Source organism: Chiloscyllium plagiosum, chromosome 15, assembly GCF_004010195.1.
Source record: "Chiloscyllium plagiosum isolate BGI_BamShark_2017 chromosome 15, ASM401019v2, whole genome shotgun sequence".
Lineage (NCBI taxonomy): Eukaryota > Metazoa > Chordata > Chondrichthyes > Orectolobiformes > Hemiscylliidae > Chiloscyllium > Chiloscyllium plagiosum.
The window spans coordinates 44,184,106-44,208,708 of NC_057724.1; the positions used below are offsets into that span (position 1 = coordinate 44,184,106).

General features: G+C 40.6%; 1 protein-coding gene across 1 annotated transcript in view; it reads right to left on the reverse strand.

Annotated features, from left to right (window-relative positions):
• The window catches only part of stard8 (StAR-related lipid transfer (START) domain containing 8), a 62,095-nt gene that overhangs the window by 11,085 nt on the left and 26,407 nt on the right, over window positions 1-24,603 (reverse strand). The window contains exons 5-11 of the mRNA XM_043705304.1: window positions 23,854-24,027; window positions 20,695-20,854; window positions 18,010-18,208; window positions 15,964-16,174; window positions 10,771-10,885; window positions 8,931-9,152; window positions 3,904-4,121 (exon numbers count right to left, since the gene is read on the reverse strand). Of these exons, the coding sequence (XP_043561239.1) occupies window positions 3,904-4,121; window positions 8,931-9,152; window positions 10,771-10,885; window positions 15,964-16,174; window positions 18,010-18,208; window positions 20,695-20,854; window positions 23,854-24,027 (1,299 nt within the window). The remainder of the gene's footprint in view (window positions 1-3,903; window positions 4,122-8,930; window positions 9,153-10,770; window positions 10,886-15,963; window positions 16,175-18,009; window positions 18,209-20,694; window positions 20,855-23,853; window positions 24,028-24,603) is intronic.

Sequence of the window (24,603 nt, forward strand, 5' to 3'; positions counted from 1 at the left end):
GTCCCACTTAAGAGACTGTTAACTAGGTAACAGTCCATGGAATGGAGGGCAAATTATTAACAGACCTGTGAAATTGGTTGAGTGGCAGGTGTCAGAATATAGCAATATTGGGTAAGTACTCAAATCGGCAGGACGTGACCTGTGGGTGTCCCACAAAGGGTGTGAGAGATTTCCACAAGGAATACTTTCCAGATCATATGAAGTTAAATGTAGTGGATGATGTCCTAAGAGACTTGGGGTTCAGGTGCATACATTTTAAAATGTGAGCAGATACAGAAAATTAATCAAGAAAGCTAATGGAATTCTGGCCTTTATATCTAGTGAACTGGAGTTCAAATTGCAAATGTCATGTGGCAGTTATACATAACTCTGCTTAAACCCCGCCTGGAGTACTATGAGCAAATATGAGCACCACAAACTTTGGAAGGATATATTGGCCTTGGAGGGAGTGCAATGTAGGTTGACAAGAATGGTATCTGGACTCAAGAGATTAAGTTTGAGGAGAGATTGTACAAATTGGACTTGTTTTCTAGAACATAGAAAGTTAAGGGGTGGTCTGATCAAAGTTTTGAAGGTGTTAACAGGAAAAGTCAGTTTATCTTTATCTACTCTATTTCCACTGATAACCTGTGAGGTGCTGCATTTTGGAAAAAGGCAAATCAGGGCATGACATACATACTTATTGATAAGGTGTTGCTAAATAAAGAGAACTTGAAAGTGCAGGTTCATAGTTCCTTGAAAGTGGAGTCCTAGGTACAAAGAACAAAGAAAATTACAGCACAAGAACAGGCCCTTCGGCATTCCAAGCCTGCGCCAATCCAGATCCTCTATCTAAACTTGTGACCTATTTCCTAAGGATCTGAATCCCTCTGCTCCCTGCCCATTCATGTATCTGTCTAGGTACATCTTAAATGACGGTATTGTGCCCACTTCCACCACCTCCGCTGGCAATATGTTCGAGGCACCCACCACCCTCTGCATAAAGAACTTTCAATGCACATCTCCCTTAATCGTTTCCCCTCTCACTTTGAACTTGTGACACCTAGTAATGGAGTCCCCCACTCTGGGAAAAAGCTTCTTGCTATCCACCCTGTCTATACCTCTCATGATTCTGTAGACCTCAATCAATCAATCAATCAGATTCCCCCCCTCAACCTCTGTCTTTCTAGTCAAAATAATTCTAATCTACTCATCCTCTCTTCATAGCTAGCGCCCTCCATACCAGACAACATCCTGGTGAACCTCCTCTGCAAAGCATCCACATCCTTTTGGTAACGTGGTGACCAGAACTTTATGCAGTGTTCCAAATGTGGCCGAACCAAAGTCCAACACAATTGTAACATGATCTGTCAACTCTTGTACTCAACACCCCATCTGATGAAAGATAGCATGCTGTATGCCTTCTTGACCACTCTATTAACCTATGTTGCCAACTTCAGGGTACAATGGACCTGAACACCCAGATCTCTCTGTATACCAATTTTCTCCCAGAGCTTTTCCATTTACTGTATAGTTCACTCTTGAATTGGATCTTTCAAAATGCATCACCGCATATTTGCCCAGATCAAACTCCATCTGCCATTTCTCTGCCCAACTCTCCAAACAATCTATATTCTGCTGCATTTTCTGACAGTCCCCTTCACTATCTGCTACTTCACCAATCTTAGTGCCATTTGCAAACTTGCTAATCAAACCACCCATACCTTCCTCCAGATCATTTAGACAGGACACTGAAGGCGATATTTGCTGTGCTTTCCGCTATTGGTCAGTACATTGAGTATAGGAGTTGAGAGGTCATGTTGTGGATGTATAAGACATTGGTTAGGCCATTTTTGTAATAGTGTGCGCAATTCTGATCTCCCCGCTATAGGAAGGATGTTGTGAATCTTGAAAAGGTTCAGAAAAAATTTACAAGGATATTGCCAGGGTTGGAGGGTTTTGAGGGAGAGACTGAATAGGCTGGGACTATTTACCATGGAGCGTTGGAGGCTGAGGGATGACCTTCTAGAGGTTTAGAAAATCATGACAGCCATGGATAGGGTGATTGGATAAGGACTGTTCCTCAGGGTAGGGATTCCAAAACTAAAAGGGCATAGGTTTAAGGTGAGAGGGGAAAGATTTAAAAAGGACCTTTTTCCATGCAGAGTGTCTCTATGGAACGAGCTGCCAGAGGAAGTGGTGGAGGCTGGTCCAATTTAAAATGCATCTGGATGGGTGTATGAATAGGAAGGGTTGAGGAGTGATATGGACAAAATCCTGGTAAATGTGACTACACTAATTTAGGATATCGGACCAGCATGGACGGTTTGGACCAAAGGGTCTGTTTCAGTACTGTACATCTCAATGACTCTATACACTAGTTGGGAGCTCTACAACTGGGAGATATTAGTGTGAATTAGGGCCAGTCTACTCAGAATCCCTATAACTTGGAAGTAGGCCATTCAGCCCATCAAGTTCAAACTGACCGTCCAAAGAGCATCTGACCTAGAATCACTCCCTACCCTAATGCTGTAAGCCTGCATTGCCCATGGCTAATTCAACTTTTCTGCATATCCCTGGACACTGTGCAATTTAGCATCACAATCCATCTAACCTGCACATTTTTGTACGGTGGGAGGAAACCAGAGTACCTGGAGGAGACCCATGAAGAATGTACAAGCTCCATACAGACAGTCATCCAAGAGTGGAATGGAACCTGGATCCCTGACACTGAAGCAGCCATGCTAACCATTGACCCACCATGCTGCTCAAGAGAGGTGTTAGGAAGCAGTTCTATACACAAAGGGTGATCAATGTTTGGAACTCTATTTTACAAATTACAGTGGATGCTGGATCAGTTGTTAATTTTAAATCTGAGAAAGATAAATTGTTAAGCAAAAGTATTAAGGGATATGAGCCAAAGTCAGGTACAGATATATGGAATTAAGTCACAGAGCAGCCATGATCTCACTGAATGGCAGAACAGGCTCAAGGGAACAAATGGTCTACTCCTGCTCCTACATTATGTTCCTAACAATGCTGGACCACTTAAGTATTGACATTTCAAGATGATAGTGATTCAAGATTACAGTGATGTTGTAGAAACTTGCTGTATATTCCACTGAGTTTGCAAAGCTAAAGGGTAATGTGAACGACAAATTTTAAAATATCTAAAACAACCTTAGGACCATCACAAAAGTAGTGAAAATCAAGCAGAACAGTTGATAACTTGAATCCTAAGCAAAACCTGAAGCAGTTTAAACTTTTGTATATTTAATGAGGAAATGCATCTGACATTGTAAAGTAAAAGGCACATATAAAGTAACTTTATTCAAGACCATTAAAAAAAAAATGCTTTTGATTGTTTATTTGAACTCCAAGTCTGCTGATCATGTAAATATTTTTGGCAGCTCTTTAGGAACACATCATAAATATGCTCATGAAGATTGTTTCAAGTCACTTGATGCAGAAGATTCATACATGTGCTCAATGAGAAAATACTAAGCAGAGGAAATCGTTCACGTAGCATGCTTGGCCTTGTGCCTAAATCTAATTATTCTCATTCACAAAATAATAGCTGTACCCAAAGATGTGCAAATTACTCTCTGGCCATTGAACCCATTGTAAAATATTCATAACCACAAAATAACTTATGAACATAAAACAATTTACTCTATTTCCTGATGTTGATCTTATGCTGAGAAAGAAACATCAAGCAGCATAACAACTTCAACATTTAATGCAATTTTAATGTTTCATTAAAATTGTATTTAGTTATTTTACATATAATACTCAGGACAGGATTCTAGTGAGTAAAAGGTTTCTCAATGTGCCAATTACAAGTATTAATGAATTACAATGCTACACTTTAGTTATGGACACATTTTCATGAAGGACTGATGCTGACCCAATAATCAGTCTTACCTTAGAACAACAAAGTCTCGCCTGGGATGTGGCGCCATGCTATCGAGAACATAATGGCAGATCTCCTTATTTTTATCTAATTGTTCCACAACATTTACAACCAGCACATCATCATCCCAAAGGTGGCGTTCTCTAAGCAGACGATTTAATACAGAATTAGGAGTTGCTTCTATCTCGGTTGTCACTTTCCATAAACGAAGGGGATGTCCATCACCAACCTACCAACACAGGGTAGAACAGAAGGAAAACATATTAGGATGTTACAGAGAGAGAGATTGTCATCCCCTTTCAAAGAACAAAGAAAATTTACAGCCCAGGAACAGACCCTTCGGCCCTCCAAGCCTGAGCCGATCCAAATGTACTGTCTAAACCTGTCGGTCAATTCCTAAGAATTTGTATCCCTCTGTTCTCCACTTACTCATGCATCTGTCCAGACACATCTTAAATTAATCTATCGTGCCTGCCTCTACTACCTCTGCTGGCAACACGTTCCAAACGCCCACCACACACTCTGAAGTACTTGCCACGTGTATCCCCCTTAAACTTTCCACCTCTCACCTTGTAAGCATGACCTCTGGTTATTGAATCCTTCACCCTGGGAAAAAGCTGGTCTCTATCCACCCTGTCTATACCCTTCATGATTCTGTAAACCTCAAATCAGGTCCCTCCTCAACCTAACCTACTCAACCTGTCTTCATAGCTAGTACCTTCCATACCAGGCAACATCCTTGTAAACCTTCTCTGCTCCCTCTCAAAAGCATCCACATCCTTTTGGTAATGTGGCGACCAGAACTGTACACCGTATTCTAAATGCGGCCAAACCAATGTCTTGTACAATTTTAGAGAGGGAGCCAAAAATAAAAGCCATCCCAAAGTTTATTTATTTTCTTCTAAAACTCAGGGCATTCCAGGAAATATTCTTGCTAAGTCATGCCTATTTGAAAACTACTCCCTAGCCCAATTCCAACATGTAGGAAACCTTCCCACTCTACAAGTACTTAGATCACTTCATCACTACATTACCTCATGCAATAAGGATAGCTCTCCTCTATCACACAAGCACATCTAATGCAAGAAACCCCCAGGATTATGTTATATCAGAGGAAAATGTGTATAAAGCTGCCAAAGATCATGGTGAGTTTGGGGATTTTGATGATTTTAAGAATTCTGCAAAGAACAATCAATAAAAAGGATTAAAAGAACAAATAGAATGAGACAGTAAACTAGCCCAGGTGAAAATAAACTTAAAAAGCTTCCACAGGGATGAGAAACAGCTGAGCAAAAATAAACGAGAGTCCATTACAAGCAGAATCAAGGGAAATTATAATGGGAAATAGGAAAATGGTGGAGAAACAAAACAAATACTTTGTCTGCCTTCAGAGCAAGATACAAAAAACCTCCCAAAAATAATGGAGAATCTGACAACTAGGGTAAATTACAAACTGCAAGTTATTCATATTTTTTTTAAAATAGTAATGAGACCTGATCATCTATGTCAGTGTTGAAAGAGGTGTCTGTAGACAGAGTAAATGCGTTAGAGGTCATCTTTCAAAATTCTAGAGACTCTGGAATGATCCCATAGATTGGAAGGTCACAAATGCTATTTGTTACTATTCATGCTACTATTTAAAAGGAGAAGCGAGTGTCAACATGAATTTATGAAAAATAAATGTTTGACAAACCTTGAGGATGTAACTAACAAAATAGATAAGAGGGAATTGATGAAAACGCTGTATTTTTTCAGAAGGCTTTCATAAAGTCCCATACAAAAGGCGGGTAAACAAATATAAAAATACTTGGGATTAGGGATAATATACTGACATGGATTAAAAACCAGTTAATAGACAGAAAACAGTAGGAGTAAATGGCTCATTGCCAGGCTGCAATTAGTGAGGTGGTACAAAGATCAGTGCTTTGGCCCTAGCTATCTATGATCTAGATCAAATGATTGATGATCAAAATTAAATGTGATATTTCCAAGTTTGCAGATGATATAATTGGGGAGGGTGTAAGTTTTATATATTAGTCACCCAAAATTAACATGCAGGTGCAGCAAGCAGTAAAACTTCACATGGTATGTTACCCTTTATAACATGGCTAAACATTGGACCAGCAATGCCTTACTCTCATTACATAAAGCTTTGGTGAGACTATATCTCACCAAAGATATGTTTTAGCCTCATCATAGAAGGAAATGTATTTTTGATACAGAGGTAGTGTAGCAAATGTTCACCACTATATTCCTGGAACGAAGAGAATGTCCTTGGAGGAAAGATTAAATAGCCTGGCTTACATTCTATGAAGTTTCCAAGAATCTCATTCAGACATAGAAAGTTCATACAGGGATTAACAAGGTAATGCAGTAAGAATGCTTCCTCAAGCTGAGGGGATCTATTTCCAGGGGAGACAGTCTCAGAATAAGAGTAGGCCATTTTGGACTGAAACAAGGAAAATTTCTTCACTCAGAGGATGTCGAATGTTTGGAATTCTCAGGTTCAGCCGGTTTTAGAGGCTCTGTCATTGAACCTGTTCATTGCTGAAATGGATAGATTTCAACTATTAAAAAAACACAAGAAATATGGAAATAGTGCAAGAGAATTATATTGAAGTAGATAATCAGCCATGGTGAGTTCAAAGAGCTGCTTGGCCTATTCCTGCTCTTATGTTCTGATAGTTTATAAAATACATCAGTAAAAAGCAGCTCCAGATGGAAAACATTAACCACATTGCATTGCCAATTGTTAAATTTGTTGTACTGTCTGAAGGCAGGCATAAACAACTACAACTGTGTTACCAATAATTCTCATCAACTATTCCAGTCACAGACTCGATGATTCAGTGGATATTTTAACTTATGATACCAAATGGGATAGTCCTGCTTGACTGAACTAACCAGCCACATTCTTAATGGTAGAACAGACAAAGTCTGGTCCCTTGTGTATTCACTATCTGTAGACAATTTTGTTTTCCTACAGTCCATGATTTTATCTACAGTTCTACATCCGAAAAAAAAAAATCAGTGGCTGAGATCACAATGTCTGGCCAGATAGATTAGCAAGAAAAAAAGCTGGAAGTGGTTTAAACACACTTAGAGAACAGGATTATCTCATAAATAACCCACAAGTACCATATACACTATCTGTTAAGCGGACTGAAGCTTTTAACTGATTTCCTCTTTTCTGTTAGTTTCTATATTAATCACTTGTCCCAAAGCTCTGCTGTTGAGACAGTTGTACAGTCATCAAAATCTTCCCAAAAAATCCAGCAATTGAAAATACTTGTGACCAGCGGTTAAAGAAGTTGCACAACATTTAGCCGTTAGAAAAGCTAATGAACTGTCAAAGCAGCCTCTTCAGCTCAAGGAAAAACTGAATCAGCCTGTGACTACTGAAATGTATTGTTGACTGAGTGAATGTATGGTTGAGTGAAAAACAGTGACTATAAGACTGATCCTCCCTTAAACTGAATAGCCTACAGACTTTGATTTGTTGAAGTCATGGGAGTGTTGGTCTGCAAGGTCAGTGTTTCCGACCCATTCTACACTGTCCTTAAAAAGGTATTAGCACTCAATCTGAACATTGCAGGCTTCTTGGAAAAGGAACTCCAGTATTAATGTGGCTCTTCAAAACACAAATAGGAAAATGGAGGTTGGAATGGCTCCAAGGTTTAGAAAGCTATGGATGATACATTTAAGTGGTTGGTGTCATATTTCAGTGGAAGCACTGATTTCTAATTAGAACACAGTGCAGCACAGGGAAATTGGTAATCCCAACAGGAAGGGACTATCCAGACATATTTCAGCCAGTTCAGAGAGGCACTGATAAACTTGAATGCCTTCACAGTAAAGGTTGATTAGACTAGATTAGATACCCTGCAGTGTGGAAACAGGCCCTTCAGCCCAACAAGTCCACACCAATCCCCTGAAGAGTAACCCACCCAGACCCATTCCCCTCTGACTAATGCACCTAACACTATTGGCCATGCTAAATTGCCCATTCACCTAACCTGCACATCTTTGGACTGAGGGGGGAATTCGGAGCACCCAGAGGAAACCCACGCAGACACAGTGAGAACGTGTAAACTCCACACAGACAGTCGGCTGAGGCTGGAATTGAACTTAGATCCCTGGCGCTGAGAGGCAGCAGTGCAAACCACTAAACCAGTGTGCCACCCCGTATGTGACACAGGGACACTAGAGGGCACAACAATTGCAATCCTAGCATTTAGTCTTGGTTTTACAAATGTGAACTCACGTCATAAAATACAGATCACATTAACAGTAACACAATTTTTAATTCTATAAAAAAAATAAAAAACGATTTTAGGATATAACATTCATTATCATTTTAAGAACATAAATATAAAGTACTAGTGTTCTCATAACAGTAAAGTCACCATTGTCCCACCAGATCATAGAGCTGCTCTCTCGTTCGAGACACATGACTGATGGTAACTTGACCCAAGAGTCATCATGCCTCAGGCAACAGGATATGTTGAGAAGGAGTGTCCATCATGGGCACCTCAGGAATTGAATCCACCCTATTTACATTAGTCTGCATGCAAACCAACTATCCATAGAGTCATAGAGATGTTCAGCACAGAAACAGACCTTTCAGTCCAACTTGTCCATGCTGACCAGATATCCCAACCTAATCCAGTCCCACTTGCCAGCAGCCAGCCCATATTGCTCCAAACCCTTCCTATTCATATACCCATCCAGATGCCTTTTAACATGTTGCAATTGTACTAGCCTCCACCACTTCCTCTGGCAGTTCATTCCACACATGTACCACCCAGTCAACTAATCAAACTATAGATGGCAAGCACAAAATAAAGTTATACATGCATGTGAAGATATGATTCAAGTGTAAGTGAAAGTTCACTTTTGCAAATTGTCCACTTCAATCCAAATAGAGGGATAATTTGGTAAGCAAAACTTGGCCTAAACTTAACCTTGAAAGCACAATGTGTTTGTAAGATGATAATCCATTTCAAGGGTCTAAACATGTGAAACTTCAATAAAATACCTTCTTGTAAGAAAGTTCTGTGTTCACAGGTCCTTGGATACTAGTCCAGCCTTTGAATTTTTCTCCAGCCTCCCTTTGTAGGTCCTGAATAATGTCTTCCACGCAGATCATATATTCTTTATCCTTGCCTTCATGATGTCCCCTTAAGCTGTCCATGGGCAGAGGATGCGCATCACCTGCAATGTAGGAGTTTCGAGACTGCACCATTATATCATGTGGGATCTGTCAAAAACAAAAATCGATAAAATTTTCAATGGTCAAATTTGTGGTCCACTAAATATTTTGTCTAGAGTTGCGCCAATCGTATAAATGCTGCAAGTACCTTATGTTCAACAGTGTGCCCATACTGCCCAATAACAAAATTATTTACATGAGACATTGAGTCTTCCTCACAAGCTAAATCCACATATGTTCCTTCAATTTTTAACAGAAGCAACTAAATCATTTCTGAGACAAGAAAATCTTCATGTTACAGATAGCAAGAAAACTTGCAGAACAATAGATAACCACATCAGGATCCCCATTTTAATTCAATCTGCCCTAACAGACAGATCTGAGCCTCCTAGTCTTTCATGGTTTCTTTCCCCCTCAGACATTAAGTACTCGCTGTTTATCATTGAATGTGTTTCCCTTCACTCCTTCCGGTGGAGGAACTACTGGAGGGAGAGGGACAGCGGAATCAGGAGGCTGGGAAACGAGGAAGGACAAGCAACAGGTGAACCTGTTAGCAGAGTGCAGGCTAGGGGAGACACTCAGAAAAGGCCTTACAAATACGGGTTGGTGACGATTCGCCACGGCAGATTCACCGCCGATGATTAGCCACTGCCAGTTCTCCACCAGCGTTTCTCCACTGGGGTGGTTTGACCTCTGGAGGCGAATTCTCCGGTGGCGAATAGTGATTGTTTTCCCTCCCGCCTGTTCTTTCATACTTCTCAGTCCCCTTTATTTATACAACTACATACTTCACATTGATAAAAAAAAAGGTAAAATAAATATCATTTTATTGGTTTATATATAAAAATGAGTTACAAACTTGAACCTGAAAAAGGAAATATATTTTAAAAATCTTTATAATGGCCATAAAATCTCATTAATATTAAACAATGAAATTTTAGTTCATTTGATAGTCATGCACTATTTATTTATAAAGATAAAAACCAAAGCAATTATCATTTTTGCTTTTAAAGCATAATCAGGATCGGTGCTGTGTTGACGAGTTGCTCCAACTGCAGCAATATGTCTATGCATACTTTGTGCCAAATGAAAGAAACAGCCCCTAATTCTAACTTCGGGAAAATATTCTCTCATAGCATTGATAGCTGCCTACTCAAAGTCACAATGGATATACTGTGGTCTGGGATTAGGTACCAAGGACTTCATTTCAAACATGCATACGTATATTGAACGCTGCTTATTTGGTAGACGTATATACACTGTTGGATGATCAAGAAAGTAATCGTATAATCATATTCGGTAGGGAATCTTGGATACATCATTTAGAAGAGTCAACCTGGTCTGTGGATGGCACGTACAACATAGCCCCTATTTTACTCTCTCAGGTATATTGTATTTTAGCAAAAAGACTTGATGGGGTTCATTCAATATTGTATATACTTCTATTTGTGGTGGCGAATCGTCTTCAGTGGCCAATGGCCGGTGGCTAAGTGCCCGCGGTGGTCAAAGGGCAGTGGCTTATCAGCAGCAGCGAATCAGCTGTGACGAATGGTCCCATCCCGAACAAATACAGCACATTTCAATTCTAACCTTTCCATCGCCCTCTTTCACTCCCAAGTGTGGTCAAAAGATTCGAAGTATGAACTCAAATTATCTTTGATTGTACCTGAAATAATTTCTTGCACTCTGCAATCATGTGACCCAGTCCCTCAGTCGCTGCCAGATTCTCATTGAGGTCCCTCTGATCAGGTTTGTTCAGTACACCCCTTCTTCGAATCACCCTACAAATAAGGTCAAGAAAACAAATCTTAAGACGACCCATATAAACCTCACACAAACTTCACTACTTTTGTCTCTAACTGCTTTGTTACCATCCCGCAAAAAGCAGTTGAATGGATATAACATTGAACTACAATACAAATCTTCCATGTTTCACCAGTAAGCAAATTCACTTAGGCAATGGAGACAAAGGTTGACTCTCTGATTGGAATTTTTGTTCTGCAGTGGTACTGATCTCCTTATTGCCTCAACATTTTAAATGCTGTGTTGCTAGTCATTGTTTCCAAGATCAGCAAAAGGCAACAAATTGAAAAGGAAATCCTCAAGGGCAGCACAAGTTCTCAGTGGTTAGCACTGCTGCCTCACAGCACCAAGGACCAAGGTTTGATTCCACCCTCAGATGACTGACTCTGTGGAGTTTGTCTGTGTGGGTTTCCTTCAGGTGCTCCAGTTTCCACCCACAGTCCAATGATGGATTTCCCAAGCTAAATGGCCTATAACATCCTGGCATGTGCAGTTAGGTGGGTTAGCTATGGGAAATGCAGGGTTACAGGGTGGGCCTGGTTAGAATGCTCTTCGGAGAGTTGTTGTGAACTTGATAGAATCCCTACAGTGTGGAAGCAGGCCATTCAGTCTATGAGCCTATGAAGGATGGTAATCTCTGGATTGTTATCTGAGCTTCAAGCCAATTGGCTGGGGGCACATAAGATTTGAGAAATGGATATGTAGCTTGAAGATTGATGTGGGAGAATTGGATTCCAGTTGTGGGGCACAAGTATCTGTATGGAGTCACAGAATCAGAGTCATAATTGTACAGCACAGAAATAGACCCTTTGGTCCAACTTATCCATGCTAACCACATTTCCCAACCTCACCCACTTCCCTGCATTCGGTCCATTATCCCTAAACCTTTCCTATTCATGTATCCGTCCAAATATCTTTTAAACTTTGGAACTGCATCTACACTTCCTCTGGCAGTTCATTTCGCATATGAACCATGTGAAAAGTTGTTCCTCAGGTCCCTTTTAAATCATTCCCCTCTCATCTTAAAAATATGCCCCTCATATGAACTCCCCAACCCAAAGGAAAAAACCTTTGCTATTCACATCATCTATGCCCCTCATGATTTTATAAACCTCTAAGGTCACCCTTCAGTTTCTTATGCTCCAGTGAAAAATATTTCAGCCTATCAGCTCCACCTCATAACTCAAACCCTCCATCCCTAGCAACATCCTGGTAAATCTTTTCTAAACCCTCTCCAATTGAATAATATCCTTCTTATAACAGGGCAACCAGAACTGTACACAGTACTCCAAAAGATGGCTTCAACAATATCTTGTGCAATCTCAATCTCAACATGATGTCCCAAGACTTCTACTCAAAGGTCTGAGCAAAGGCAAGCATGCTAAATGCCTTAACCACCCTGTCTATCTGCGACACAACTTTCAAAGAACTATGTACCTGAACCCCCTTGGTCTCTCTGTTTGACAACACTGCCAAGGACATGGCCATTAAATGTATAAGTCCTGTCCTTATTCGCTTTACCAAAATGCAATACCTCGCATTTATCCAAATTATAGGCGGCACGGTAGCACAGTGGTTAGCACTGCTGCCTCACAGCACCAGGGATCCAGGTTCAATTCCCGCCTCAGGCAACTGTCTGTGTGGAGTTTGCACATTCTCCCAGTGTCTGTGCGGGTTTCCTCCCACAATCCAAAGATGTGCAGGTTAAATGAATTGGCCGTGCTAAATTGCCCGTAGAGTTAAGTGAAGGGGTAAATGTAGGGGAATGAGTCTGGGTGGGTTGCTCTTCGAAGGGTTAGTGTGGACTTGTTGGGCCGAAGGGCCTGTTTCCACACTAAGTAAATCTAATCTAATTAAAAAAAACTCCAACTGCCACTCCTCAGACCATTGAGAGGGCTATATCATTGGGATGGTCTGCATCTGAACCATGCTAGACCAATGTGCTGGAAAATCACACAATTAGGTAAATAGAGAGATCAAAACTAAACAACATTGATGAAGGACCAAATCTGGCTAGATGTAACAAATAAAAATCGAGGTCAGAGAGCAAAATACTAATGTTGGTAATAAAAAAGGTTAGAGAATTGCAGGAAGAGACAGAAAACAAGCCTCAGAATATTTCAACGACTGAGACTTGATATTACAAAGGTAACAGAAAGACAAAACCAAAGTCTCCATATTTCAACGTGCACTGCATTCATAACTATGTAAATAAATTTATGGCACCCATCAAGTTAAATAAATATGATCTAGACACAGATATGCAGTCAGGGCTGTATGGTGGCATGGATTTGATTCTGAATATTGAGGGACAAAAGACATTCAAGAATAGGAAGCTGGGTAAATGTGGAAGGGTAGTACCATGTGATAGTTAGAGGTGACCTTGGTCCAGGAGACTGAGATGCAGAATCAGCATCAGTGGAACAGCAGGAGAATTAAGTCACTGGTGGAATGGTCTACAGGCCCCCTAAATGTAACCACAATTTTGAATGAAGAAATAATAGGTGTGTTTGTGATTGATCTGGACTAGTGGCCAATTACTAATAGGGCTCTCTGCCTTCCAGAGACTGTGACTGGTTGTCAAGTAGCTGAACAGCTTCAGCTGTGAACAAAACAGAGAAGCTAGTCAGACCAAATGAGAAACTAAGGGGTCTACAGCAACCAAAAAACACACAATGCAGTAAGACATTTAAACCAGAAGGAAACAAGCTTATCTTTCCTTCAGTTGATGTCCCAAGTTGTGACTTTGAAGGGGACAAGTCAAAGCCCTTTCATAAATAAACCAGCGCCCTATGCCTCTTGCTGTTCCAAAGGTTGGCCCTCACCCTTTCTTTTCTAGAATGCTCCCATTGCTTTGCAAGAGCTAACCCAAAAGATCTTGCGACCAAAGACTATGGAACAGTTTTTCTAGCTTTCTCTCCATCCATGTGTTTTTATTTTTGTCTGTGTGCAAGAGTTGGGTTTTTAGAAGATAGGGTTTTATTTGAAGAGGTTGCTTAATTTAGCTTAACTGTTTACAGTAGCTAGAATCTAATTAGCTGTACTAAATAGCATTTCTTGACAAGTACAGAAACCTGGTCGATATTATCTACTAATCTGATTCAGAACAAAGTAGTTTAGGAATTTTGCATATTTCTTTTAAAAACTTAACTTTTGTGACGACTCTGGGAATAACAGAGCTTATAACAGTGCACATCCTCAATGAATCACATGGAAAAGTCCAGAACTACAGTGCATTATTTAAAATTTAGGCATTTCTCTTTTAAGACAGATATTTTTCGCTGAGAGGGCTATGCAACTGTTAAACTCTGCTTCAGAAGGCAATGGAAGCATGGGTCATTAAATACTTTGAAGTTAATGGTACATAACCATTGATTCCCTTACCTGACAAGAATTTATCACGATTTAATGGGAACGTAGAGCTCAAAACTCAGAGATCAAACAAATTGACTTACTGAATAGTACAGTAGCTCTTGGGTTGAATGGTCTGCTTATGCTTTTAATTCATTTGTTTGCATGTGCAAGGAATGGGAGGCATTTTAGTTCTCATTTGCAATGATCCAATGACAGGCCTTTGGATTGTATCTTTGCCTTCCAGTCTGTATTTTCACCATTGATCTCCTGCCTTCCTTAATTTTCTGTCTTCTCCACACCTTTCATTTTCTTTTGCATCATCGGAATTAATTCAGGGAGGATAACTTAAATCTAGCTCTAATGAGGAAAGTGAAGGTTTCCTCCTTCTGAAATACAACTGGGTGGTAAATTGACATTATTTTATTTCTGAGGTGCCCAGCAATCAAAAAGCAAACAAAATAATTTCACACAAACCAAACTCCAAGCAAATAGATATAATGTGAATGCTGTTTCTCTAGTAGTTGCTCAGCCTCCAACTGGTTCTCTACTTTTATCGGTCAGTGACACTTTCCTTCCTGATTCAAGGTCAAATGATGGAGCATAACTATAGGACCAAACTCAATCTAGCTCCACAATCCAAAAGGAACAGAAAAGGATCACAATTGTTAAGGATCACACCATTTTCCAGCTGAGATGTGAAAACGACCTCCTATTTGTTCAAGTTGGCACTAAACATCCAATGGCATAGTTAAGTCAGAGCAAAGATGTTCACAGTGTCTAAAAGCAGCAATCCTCCATCAAGCAACAAACAGATTTGACTGCTCATTCATTTCATTGCTATCAATGGGACAAATCTGGTATAAAACAGCAGCTTCATTGTCAAAACCGAACAGAAATCATGTATTCCAGCAGTAATCAATTGTAGATCAGGTTTTAGGAAAAATGGCATTTTGTCAAATCACTTATTTTTACATGAGGGGTGACCTCATCGAGGTTTATAAAATCATGAAGGGTATGAATAGGATAAATAGATAGTCTTTTCCCTGCAGTGGAGGAGTCCAGAACTAGAGGGCATAGGTTTAGGGTGAGAAGGGAAAGATATAATAGAGACCTAAGGAGCAACGTTTTTACGCAGGGGTGGTGCATTATGGAATGAGCTGCTAGAGGAAGTGGTAGAGGCTGGTACAATTGCAACATTTAAGAGACATCTGGATGGGTGTACGAATAGGATGGGTTTGGAGGGATATGGGTCGGTTGCTGGCAAGTGGGACTAGATTGGGTTGGGATATCTGGTTGGCATGGACGAGTTGGACCGAATGATCTGTTTTCGTGCTGTACATCTCTAATGACTCCATTTCATAATTTTACTCCTAGTCAGTTAACCTAGCATGACAGCTTGCTCTTTCATATTATTCAAGTCTGACGATAAACAATTGGCAAAACAAAAATCCCAAAATCTGCCTCCCACTAATTTTTAACTCCAGTTTTTACCACTAGAAACGAAGGTAGAAATTTTAGTCCACACACGTTGCTAACTATTTCTCATTACTCTGATCCAGCTATTTGCCCAGAATGTTGAAGCCATCAGTGAAGCAGAAAAGTCTGCATCATCCCTCAAACACATCAAAGTCATTGGAATGCCCTTCTTCCTTCACTCCCAAAGAAATCCAATTGCATAGTAACTGGAAATTGCAAAGCTCACCTTGGTGAGGAAGTTTCTTTTTTTGGCACATTTAGGTGGAATAGAGATGGAGCAAGGCAGACAGCCAGGTTTCCAGCAGTCATTTGGTTCTCTTGCACTGACGCAATGTCACTCAAGAAGTACAGTAGCGACTGAAGCACCTCACGATTCTCATCTGGCAACAGCACAATTGCAGCCTGAAGGGCTTGGAGGCGTTGGTCCTTTGGCACATCTGAGATACACAAAGGAGGAGTCACACATTCTTGCTCATTTAACATTTTAAAAATTCTGAACAGAACTCCTACTGCAGTCTTAAGTGTAATAAAACGCACTAACTTCACATAAAAAAAAATTATGTCCATATTCTTTAATTTATTCATGGATGAAGATGTCACTGGCAAGGCCAGAATTTATTATCCACCTACAATTGCTTATGAGATGCAACCAAATAGCTTGGCAGACAACATCAGAGAGTAGTTATGAGTCAACCACATTACTGTGAATCTGTAGTTACATACAGGCCAGATCAAATAGACAGACTTAGGAGGACGTTAGTGAACCAGTTATATTTTTACAGCAATCCATTAGCTTAGTGGTCAATCTAACTGATATTAGCTTTTTTTACATTTCAGATTTCTTTCATGTACTGAATTTAAATTCCCCAGTTGTCATGACTGGATTTGAATGCATGTCCCAGGGGCTAATGGTCCATTTATCTGGACTAGTAATCCAAAACTGCACTGTAGCAGCTTCCCAAGCTTCTCTGACAACATCTCCCAAACTCATGACCTCTACCATTTCAGTAAAAAGCCACAAACATGAGAACACCATGACCTCAAAGTTTCCCTATAGGTCTAACCTAGTTTGGAAATATTTCCATGTTTCTTCATTAACAATGGTTCAAACCTTGGAATTTGTGACCAAACAAATATCATTAAGAGTAACTTCATCACCCAAACCAGTAATTAAAAGATGGCATTGCCCCATCACCTTCAAGAGCAATGAGGAATCACAATAAATAGACATCCTGTCAGTGACACTGCATCACGTAAATGAATAAAATACTCAAGAAAATAACTGCAACACATGCCATTAGCATAATTGTAAACATCACATTAAGCAGGAGATTGTGTTTAGTTCTTGAGAGTTACAGCACCTCAAAAACAAGTACTGTTCATAGTGATGCGGTAACCTGTTGATGATCTAATCGGTAAACACTCATTGGGAGTGACAGTTTCTTGGTCTCACCATCAAAAACAGCTCAACCTCAGGGATCTGGACAGCAAAGCAAGTTAAGCACTGGAATTATGAAAAATTGCAAGACCATTCATGACTGTCAAGAATTTCAGTGTCGGTGAAGATCTTCAGAAGTGTGGGAAAAATTCTGCACAGCAAGTTCCCACAAACAGCACTGGAATAATGACCAATAAGCGGCTTCTGAAGTATTGAATTACTAAATATTGTTCAGGATATCAAATGATACCTTCCTATACCACTTCAATATATTGCCGTGGGATCTTTTATATTCTTCCGAGGGGTCAAATTGTACTTTAGTTTAATGTTTCATCCTAAAGATGCCATCTGAATGTAGTCCTCCTTGGAGTTTTGTGCGGAAGTCCTGGAAACTGCTATCACTGAGTCACAGCTGATACACAACAGCTCTGAGTTATGATAGCCAGCTGAACTGGCAGAATGGAATATTCTTGACCATGTGATCGTCATGAACGGAGTATCTCATTATACTGAATCATCGCAACACAGTTTCTAGTGAGCATGGTCTAATTGAAAAATTTGGCAGTAAATGAACATTTCTTTCATAAAGTAGCAAGTCCAAAATGGAAATCTCATTCTGGCACAAAAGGCACATTCTTGTTTCAAAGTAAAGGAAGCTTTACCCTGCAGCTTCCTGAATTATGCTCAGCATAAATATACTTACATTGACTCTTGGTAATCTAAATTAAACAGGATTTTATTCCTCAGCACCATAATATAAGTTGCTTACTGAGAATACATTACAATACATAACAAAGACAATGGGAAGATGTATATTTTTCCTATTTCACTCACATTGATAGATCTGCAAAAAGGTTTCTGTCAGCTTGTTGGTGAAAATAGGCTCCGGAAGGTCCCGGAAATATTGCTTTAACATGTCTGCTACATCGAATGCTGACTGACCGTGGTAATTAACATTGTCAGGGCTGCTTTCACTCATTTGCCTCAGAGTTTGGATTCGGGATTTTACACCTGACTTCCTGAAGATGCCAACCTGTTTAGAAGACAAAAAAATGTTTCTTTCCCATACATATATTTCTAATCATTGCTGAGTAGAAGATTTTTCAATTATATAACAATGGGCAACATTAATTTCATAAGAGTTAATGGACATCCAGTCATTACAATAGGAAGGGCATTCTGAAAGATTGCAAAGAACCTTGCATGCGAAATAAATTAGCCAGTAGTATATCAGAATCAAATGTCGCAATCTGTCACAGGGAATAAAAGGACACAACCTAAACCAAAGATTAGGGAGCTTAGCACTTTCATCCTCATCAGTGACTGCACCAGTCCAGGAGACAGCTGGAGGAAGCAGAGTTATTTTAAGCCCCGTATAAAAGGTGCAAGTAGCATTTGGGAAAAGTGAATTCTAAAAATAAGTACAGGAGATAATTAGCTTACTCTATCTTAGCCACTTCTTTATTGGTTTAGCACTAGCTGTTCCTTTTTAAATTGTGATGGGAACATACCAGACAAATAAGATAAACCACAGCTAAAAGCAGGTACCTGAATAAATACAACATACCGATGCCCAGCCTCACTGTGTCAGGCCATTTCTGAGATTCTGCAGCTGCTTTAAGCAGTGAAACTACTAAATTCAATACACTGCTCCATCTGATAGCAGATAATTGCCTGCTCTTTACGGAAAAGGCAAATTATTTCCGGCTGTTTCTTAAAGTAATTTCTCTCAGCTCCTCCTCTGGTCTTTGTAACTCACTCATTAGCTGGACTCTAAGATGCACATATCCAAATCTCAATCTGGATCATTCACTGCTCAGCCATTTGAAGATAAAAGAATTTAACCTAATGAGGCCTTTACAGTGGGTGACCTTACAGAGGTTTATAAAATCATTAGGGGCATGGCTAGGGTGAATAGCCAAGGTCTTTTCCCAGGACTATGCTAAAGGAGAGAGGGGAAAGATTTTGAGGAGGACCTGAGGCGTAACTTTTCCACGCAGAGGGTGGTGCATGCATGGAATGAGCTGCTGGAGGAAGTGGTGGAGGCTGGTACAATGTCAACATATAAAAAGGCATCTGGAAGGATATATGAATAGGAAGGATTTAGAGGGATATGAGTGATAATGCTGGCAAATGGGACTAGGTCAAATTGGGATGTCTGATCAGCACAGATGAACTGGACCAAAGGGTTTGTTTCCATGCTGTATGGCTCTGACTCTATGACATTTCTATCCTCCTGCCAAACGTAGCTCATGACTTACTGAGAGTGAAGATTGTCAATTCATATCCAACACTTACAGAAGTACATACATTGGAAAAGCACAAGCTGCACCACTGCACAATTTCATTAAGAAATTTTCACCAGAATCTTGTCCAGTGTGAAACAAAGGTGTCAGCAATGTAATGTTATCAGTGTTTATTGAATCTTTAAGGAACAGCTATAACTTAATATATTTCCCAGAACTCCCTACAATTATTGTCATAACTTTGCTGACCTTCCAGTAATATCGAATTTCTTGGGGTCCCACTGAAACCCTATTTAAGAATATCCTCTTCATGTTGCACAGAATAGGAATCTTTGAATAATCATAGAATCTCTACAGTGTGGAAACAGGCCCTTTGTCCCAACAAGTTCACACTGACCCTCCGAATAGTAACCCATGCAGACCCATTCCCCTACCTTATTATCCTATATTTAACCCTGACTAATGCATCCAACCTACACCTCCCTGAACACCATGGGAAATTTAGCACAGCCTATTCACCTAACCTGCACATTTTTGGAATGTGGGAGGAAACAAGAGCACCCATGCAGACACTGGGAGAAGGTGCAAACTCCACACAGACAGTTGCCAGATGTTGGAATCTAACCCGGTCCCTAGCGCTGTGAGGCAGCAGTGCTAGCCACTGTGCCATCCCTCAAAGAGCATTCTACCCCATCCCTGCAACCCCCATGACTAATCCACCTAACCTGCATATCTTTGGACAGTGGGAGGAAATCCAGGCAAACACAGGAAGGAGAATGTGCAAACCTCACACAGACAGTCACCCAAGGCTAGAATTGAACCCAGGATTCTGGTGCTGTGAGTCAGCAGTGTTAACCGCTGAGCCATCGTACCACCCTAGTGGCAAAAGTGTCAAATACTGACAACACTAACAAAAACAGATCTCAAAAATCCAGAAGTTATCTGACTATCTGAGATGTCAGTCTCTTCACAGACCCCCACTGGTTCAAGGATCCAGCAAGAAAACCTCTCTAAACCTCATGGTATCCAGTTCTGAGTAATATCGAGGAGGACAAAGTGAGGACTGCAGATGCTGAAGATCAGATCAGAGCCGAGAACGTGGTGTGGGAAAAGCACAGCAGGTCAGGCAGCATCCAAGGAGCAGGAGGATCGACGATTCGGGCATAAGCTCTTCATCAGGAATGAGGTACATTGATTCAATGTTTACCAAAAGAGAAATTTTTTCGGGCACATTACAACAAGTTCAGATTTGCATCAGAACATTCAAACACACCTGGCCCATGCACTGGCTGCGTAGATAGCGCATGGCTTGCTGGATGCTTTGAGGGAGTGGTTGACCTGACCTCTTCACATTTACAATTGGTGGAACACCAAACACATACTTGCTTCTGTAATCTGGTTCCTTGCTCCTTTTCATGAACTTGGGAACACCCCTATGAAAGAGCACAAGAGTTAATAATGCACCAAAGGCTGTCCATTGATGACAACATTTAAAAGTAAAATTACAATAAGTATAATTTGACAAATTCCACTTAAAATTCGCTTTGTTTTTGATGAATTTTCCCTCAGCCTCATGATCGCCTCAGGGGCAGCACACGGGCTCAGTGGTTAGCAGGGTCCCTCACAGGGTCCCAGGTTCGATTCCAGCCTCGAGCGACTGTGTGTGGAGTTTGCACATCCTCCTCGTGTCTACGCGTGTTTCCTCCGGGTGCTCCGGTTTCCTCCCACAGTCCAAAGATGTGCAGGTTAGGTGAATTGGCCATGCTAAATAGCCCATAGTGCTAGGTGCATTAGTCAGAGGGAAATGGGTCTGGGTGGGTTGCTCTTCGGAGGGTCGGTGTGGACTGGTTGGGCCGAAGGGCCTGTTTCCACACTGTAGGGAATCTAATCTAATCTAACTAACAGGTGAATTTAATCCCTTTGGACAGTGTCTCCAAAAAATTCTTTGTTGCATTTTCTATTTTTTTTTCTCAAAATTATTCGTTTCTCCTAAATTCCAATAAATTGGGTTCAAATCCCTTCCTAGCCAAGCACTGGATGGACATCCATTCAGGCTGAGCCAAGGTCAGATTTGTGTCTGCACCAGAAAGAAAGTGGAGCACAGCAGCAGGCCTGTGTAACCCAATGGTTTGATGGAAGCAGAAACAAAAATATTCCACTTCCCTTTTGTCATGTCAGCAGCTCGGCCTGAATGGATTCAATGAACATTGATATATAAATAATATGTATGTTTCTAGGAGGAGCTAGTCAGTTCTACAGTCAATAGCCATGAAGTATATACTTGGGTACTATCTTTGAATCTAAAATTTTGCTTAACTATTGTTAATATAGTTGACCAATCTTAAGTTGATGTAGACTCATTACACAAGTATGTGCTTCTTCTGCTCAAGACTTATTTGTGGTTAATTCTTCACCATTCAATATTATTAATCTCTCCAGACAAGTATTATAGGAGGGGTATCGGTGGCAGCATATTTACCCAAAGAAGATTCCATCACAACGAACTACCAGTAAGCATCTCTTTGCAGTTAACATTGGGACCCTCAGACAAATGTAAGTCAATGTAATGCTCAACATCAATTATTTACATCTGGTGTAACTACTAAGGAACTGAAATAGGATATTGATTATCCCAGTCAAGATTAGAGTGGTGCTGGAAAAGCACAGCAGGTCAGGCAGCATCCGACGAGCAGGAAAATCTATGTTTCGGGCAAAAGCCCTTCATCAGGAAGGAGGCTGGAAGCCTTGGGGGTGGCCTTGTAGAGAGAGCTTTGAATATCCCATTCTACTTCATGAACATCTGAACTCTGTTCCAGCACCTACCACAGTTCACCAATTCTTTTTCACCCCCTTTCTGACTTCAAGAGAAAAGTGATGAGGTTCTTGGCGAGTGGAAAATTTATCAATCATTTTGCAGTGCTACCAAAGTTGAATTCCACACCCTACATCTTGCTTTCAGCTTTTGATTTCTGTATCCGGTCCTCCAGTTCCGGTTTTGCTTTCCAAGTCCCTTCCCTTTGTTTCCCTTTCTTCACAGAATACCATTCTTTTGTTTTTGCACAAAGAATTTCAATCTGTTTCCACCCTTTGTAAGCTTTTAGAACAGTTCAACCATAGCCCCCAGCCCCACGACAAAGCTCATTTTCCATATTTCCTCTCCTTCTCGCTGCTGTCATATGATATAACCTACGTCCATTCCCACAGCTGCAAGGAGGAAACCATCTGCAAAGTTTGGAGGACCAAAGGCTGCAATTGGACTACCTCCAAGACCTGTGGATTCCTGCTATTGTGTATTTTTTGTCTGGTTACAGTAAATGTGACAAGACAACAGTAGGGTTCACATCCAATCGGATGTTTTTTTATCTTCAAAGGAAACATTAAGGATGAATCTTCTTGATCACTAGGATGCAGTTCAGTAACAATGCATAGCCAGCTCCTGAAACTACTAAACAAATTCTAGTTATTGAATGCCCAAGGGAGGTGCTATTTTGGCAGTTTACTAATGCAAATTATCTGATTTTACTTCAGCTCCAAGGTCACAAGTTCAAATTTCGATGAACACCAATGGGTTGTTTGACATGAAACATGGATCAAGATTCTATCAGAGGCAGAGTCACCCCTACACCTTTCCCAGACATTTCCTGGAGGCTGGATTCACATCCTTAAAGGAAGGAGTCTGGCAGCTTATTTTTCATCTGACCTGGTGACCAAAGCATGAGAGAAAGCAACAAAACAACTGTCTCATAATACCTCAGATGAATATAACAGAACAAAGCCACCACAGAAGTTTTTCATGACTATACTGTATTGAATGAAATCATATCAGCTGGGGTGATTATGAAAGTGCTATAACTGATTAAGCAGAGCAGGAAAAAACTATAACCAGATGCCTTCACCTCATCACTTTGCTGAGAACTGTGCCTGCGTGATATTTCTGAATAGAGGTGTGCACATTGAGTATTCAGCAGTTTCATAGATAGGATTGCCCAAAGGTTCTGATGGCCTTTATAACAGAGATTGATTATTGATAATCAACTAGCCAATTTTCTGCACTAGATGCTTGTCTGCATGGGTCTTTGGACCATTTGTTTTTCTACAAAGAAACCACTTATAACCAATCACATTTCAGCCTGAGACACACTGATTTTCCGTTCCTTTACATGCATTTATCTGCTTGCTAGATTTTGTTACAGACTATTAATACGGTCTGTAATATGTAGTCAATACGTCACTTTTCACATCTGCTTTGAAAGGCATACAGTTAATACCTAATCAGAATTAGTGACAGGCCTAGCTCTGTCACATAGTGCAAGCAGTGAAGAGATAAACATTGCAATTTCTCTGCGGGCTACAGAGCCCACAAGAACAAGACAAATGCAGCAAATGAGAAAGCTGAGTCCCTGTCTTATCTGTATTAATTTTGGGTACTGACCAGTTCCAGCCCTGCTTATTGCGGACAGCGTATCTTTCCATGATGGCAGTCAGACGCAATAAAGAGAATCGTTGCAGAAGGTTGAGCTGAGCTGCCGACTGTCTATTGATTTCCAAAGAAGCAGAGTTCAGGCTTGGACGGTGAGAGTTCTGGAAACTGTGCCAGCGGAGCTTTCTGGGGAACAGAAATGCAGCTATTAAGTCAGACACCAAATACCAAGGCTACCAACACATGCAAGATACTCAGGATCAAACTGCCAGCATAAGTTTCACAAGACAACAATGCAAAACCCTGCCTTACATGCTCGAACATGGTCAGAGAAAAGCTCCAATTTAAATATTCTCCAAGTGAGAATCCTGAATCATTACAGGGGACAAAGCAGAAGTCACAGATTCTAGCAAAGCCAGGTGTAAGACAGACTGCCACAAAATTTTTCAGTTCCTTTCAAAAAGGGATCTATTTCTTTCTTTCCCCTAGGCATTATCTAACACTCAACTATGTCCAAAGCAGCTTATTTTCACATTACATTTTGCTATTGCACCCCCATTTTGTAACCCCATTGTTATGTTTAATTCACCTCTTGCACATGTTAACGGAAAGTGAATTGCTGGCAGCATGGTGGCTCACTGGTTAGGACTGCCGCCTCACAGTGCCAGGAACCCAGGTTTGATTCCAACCTCGGGCGACTGTCTGTATGGAGCTTGCACATTCACTCTGTCTGCGTGGGTTTCCTCCAGGTGCTCCGGTTTT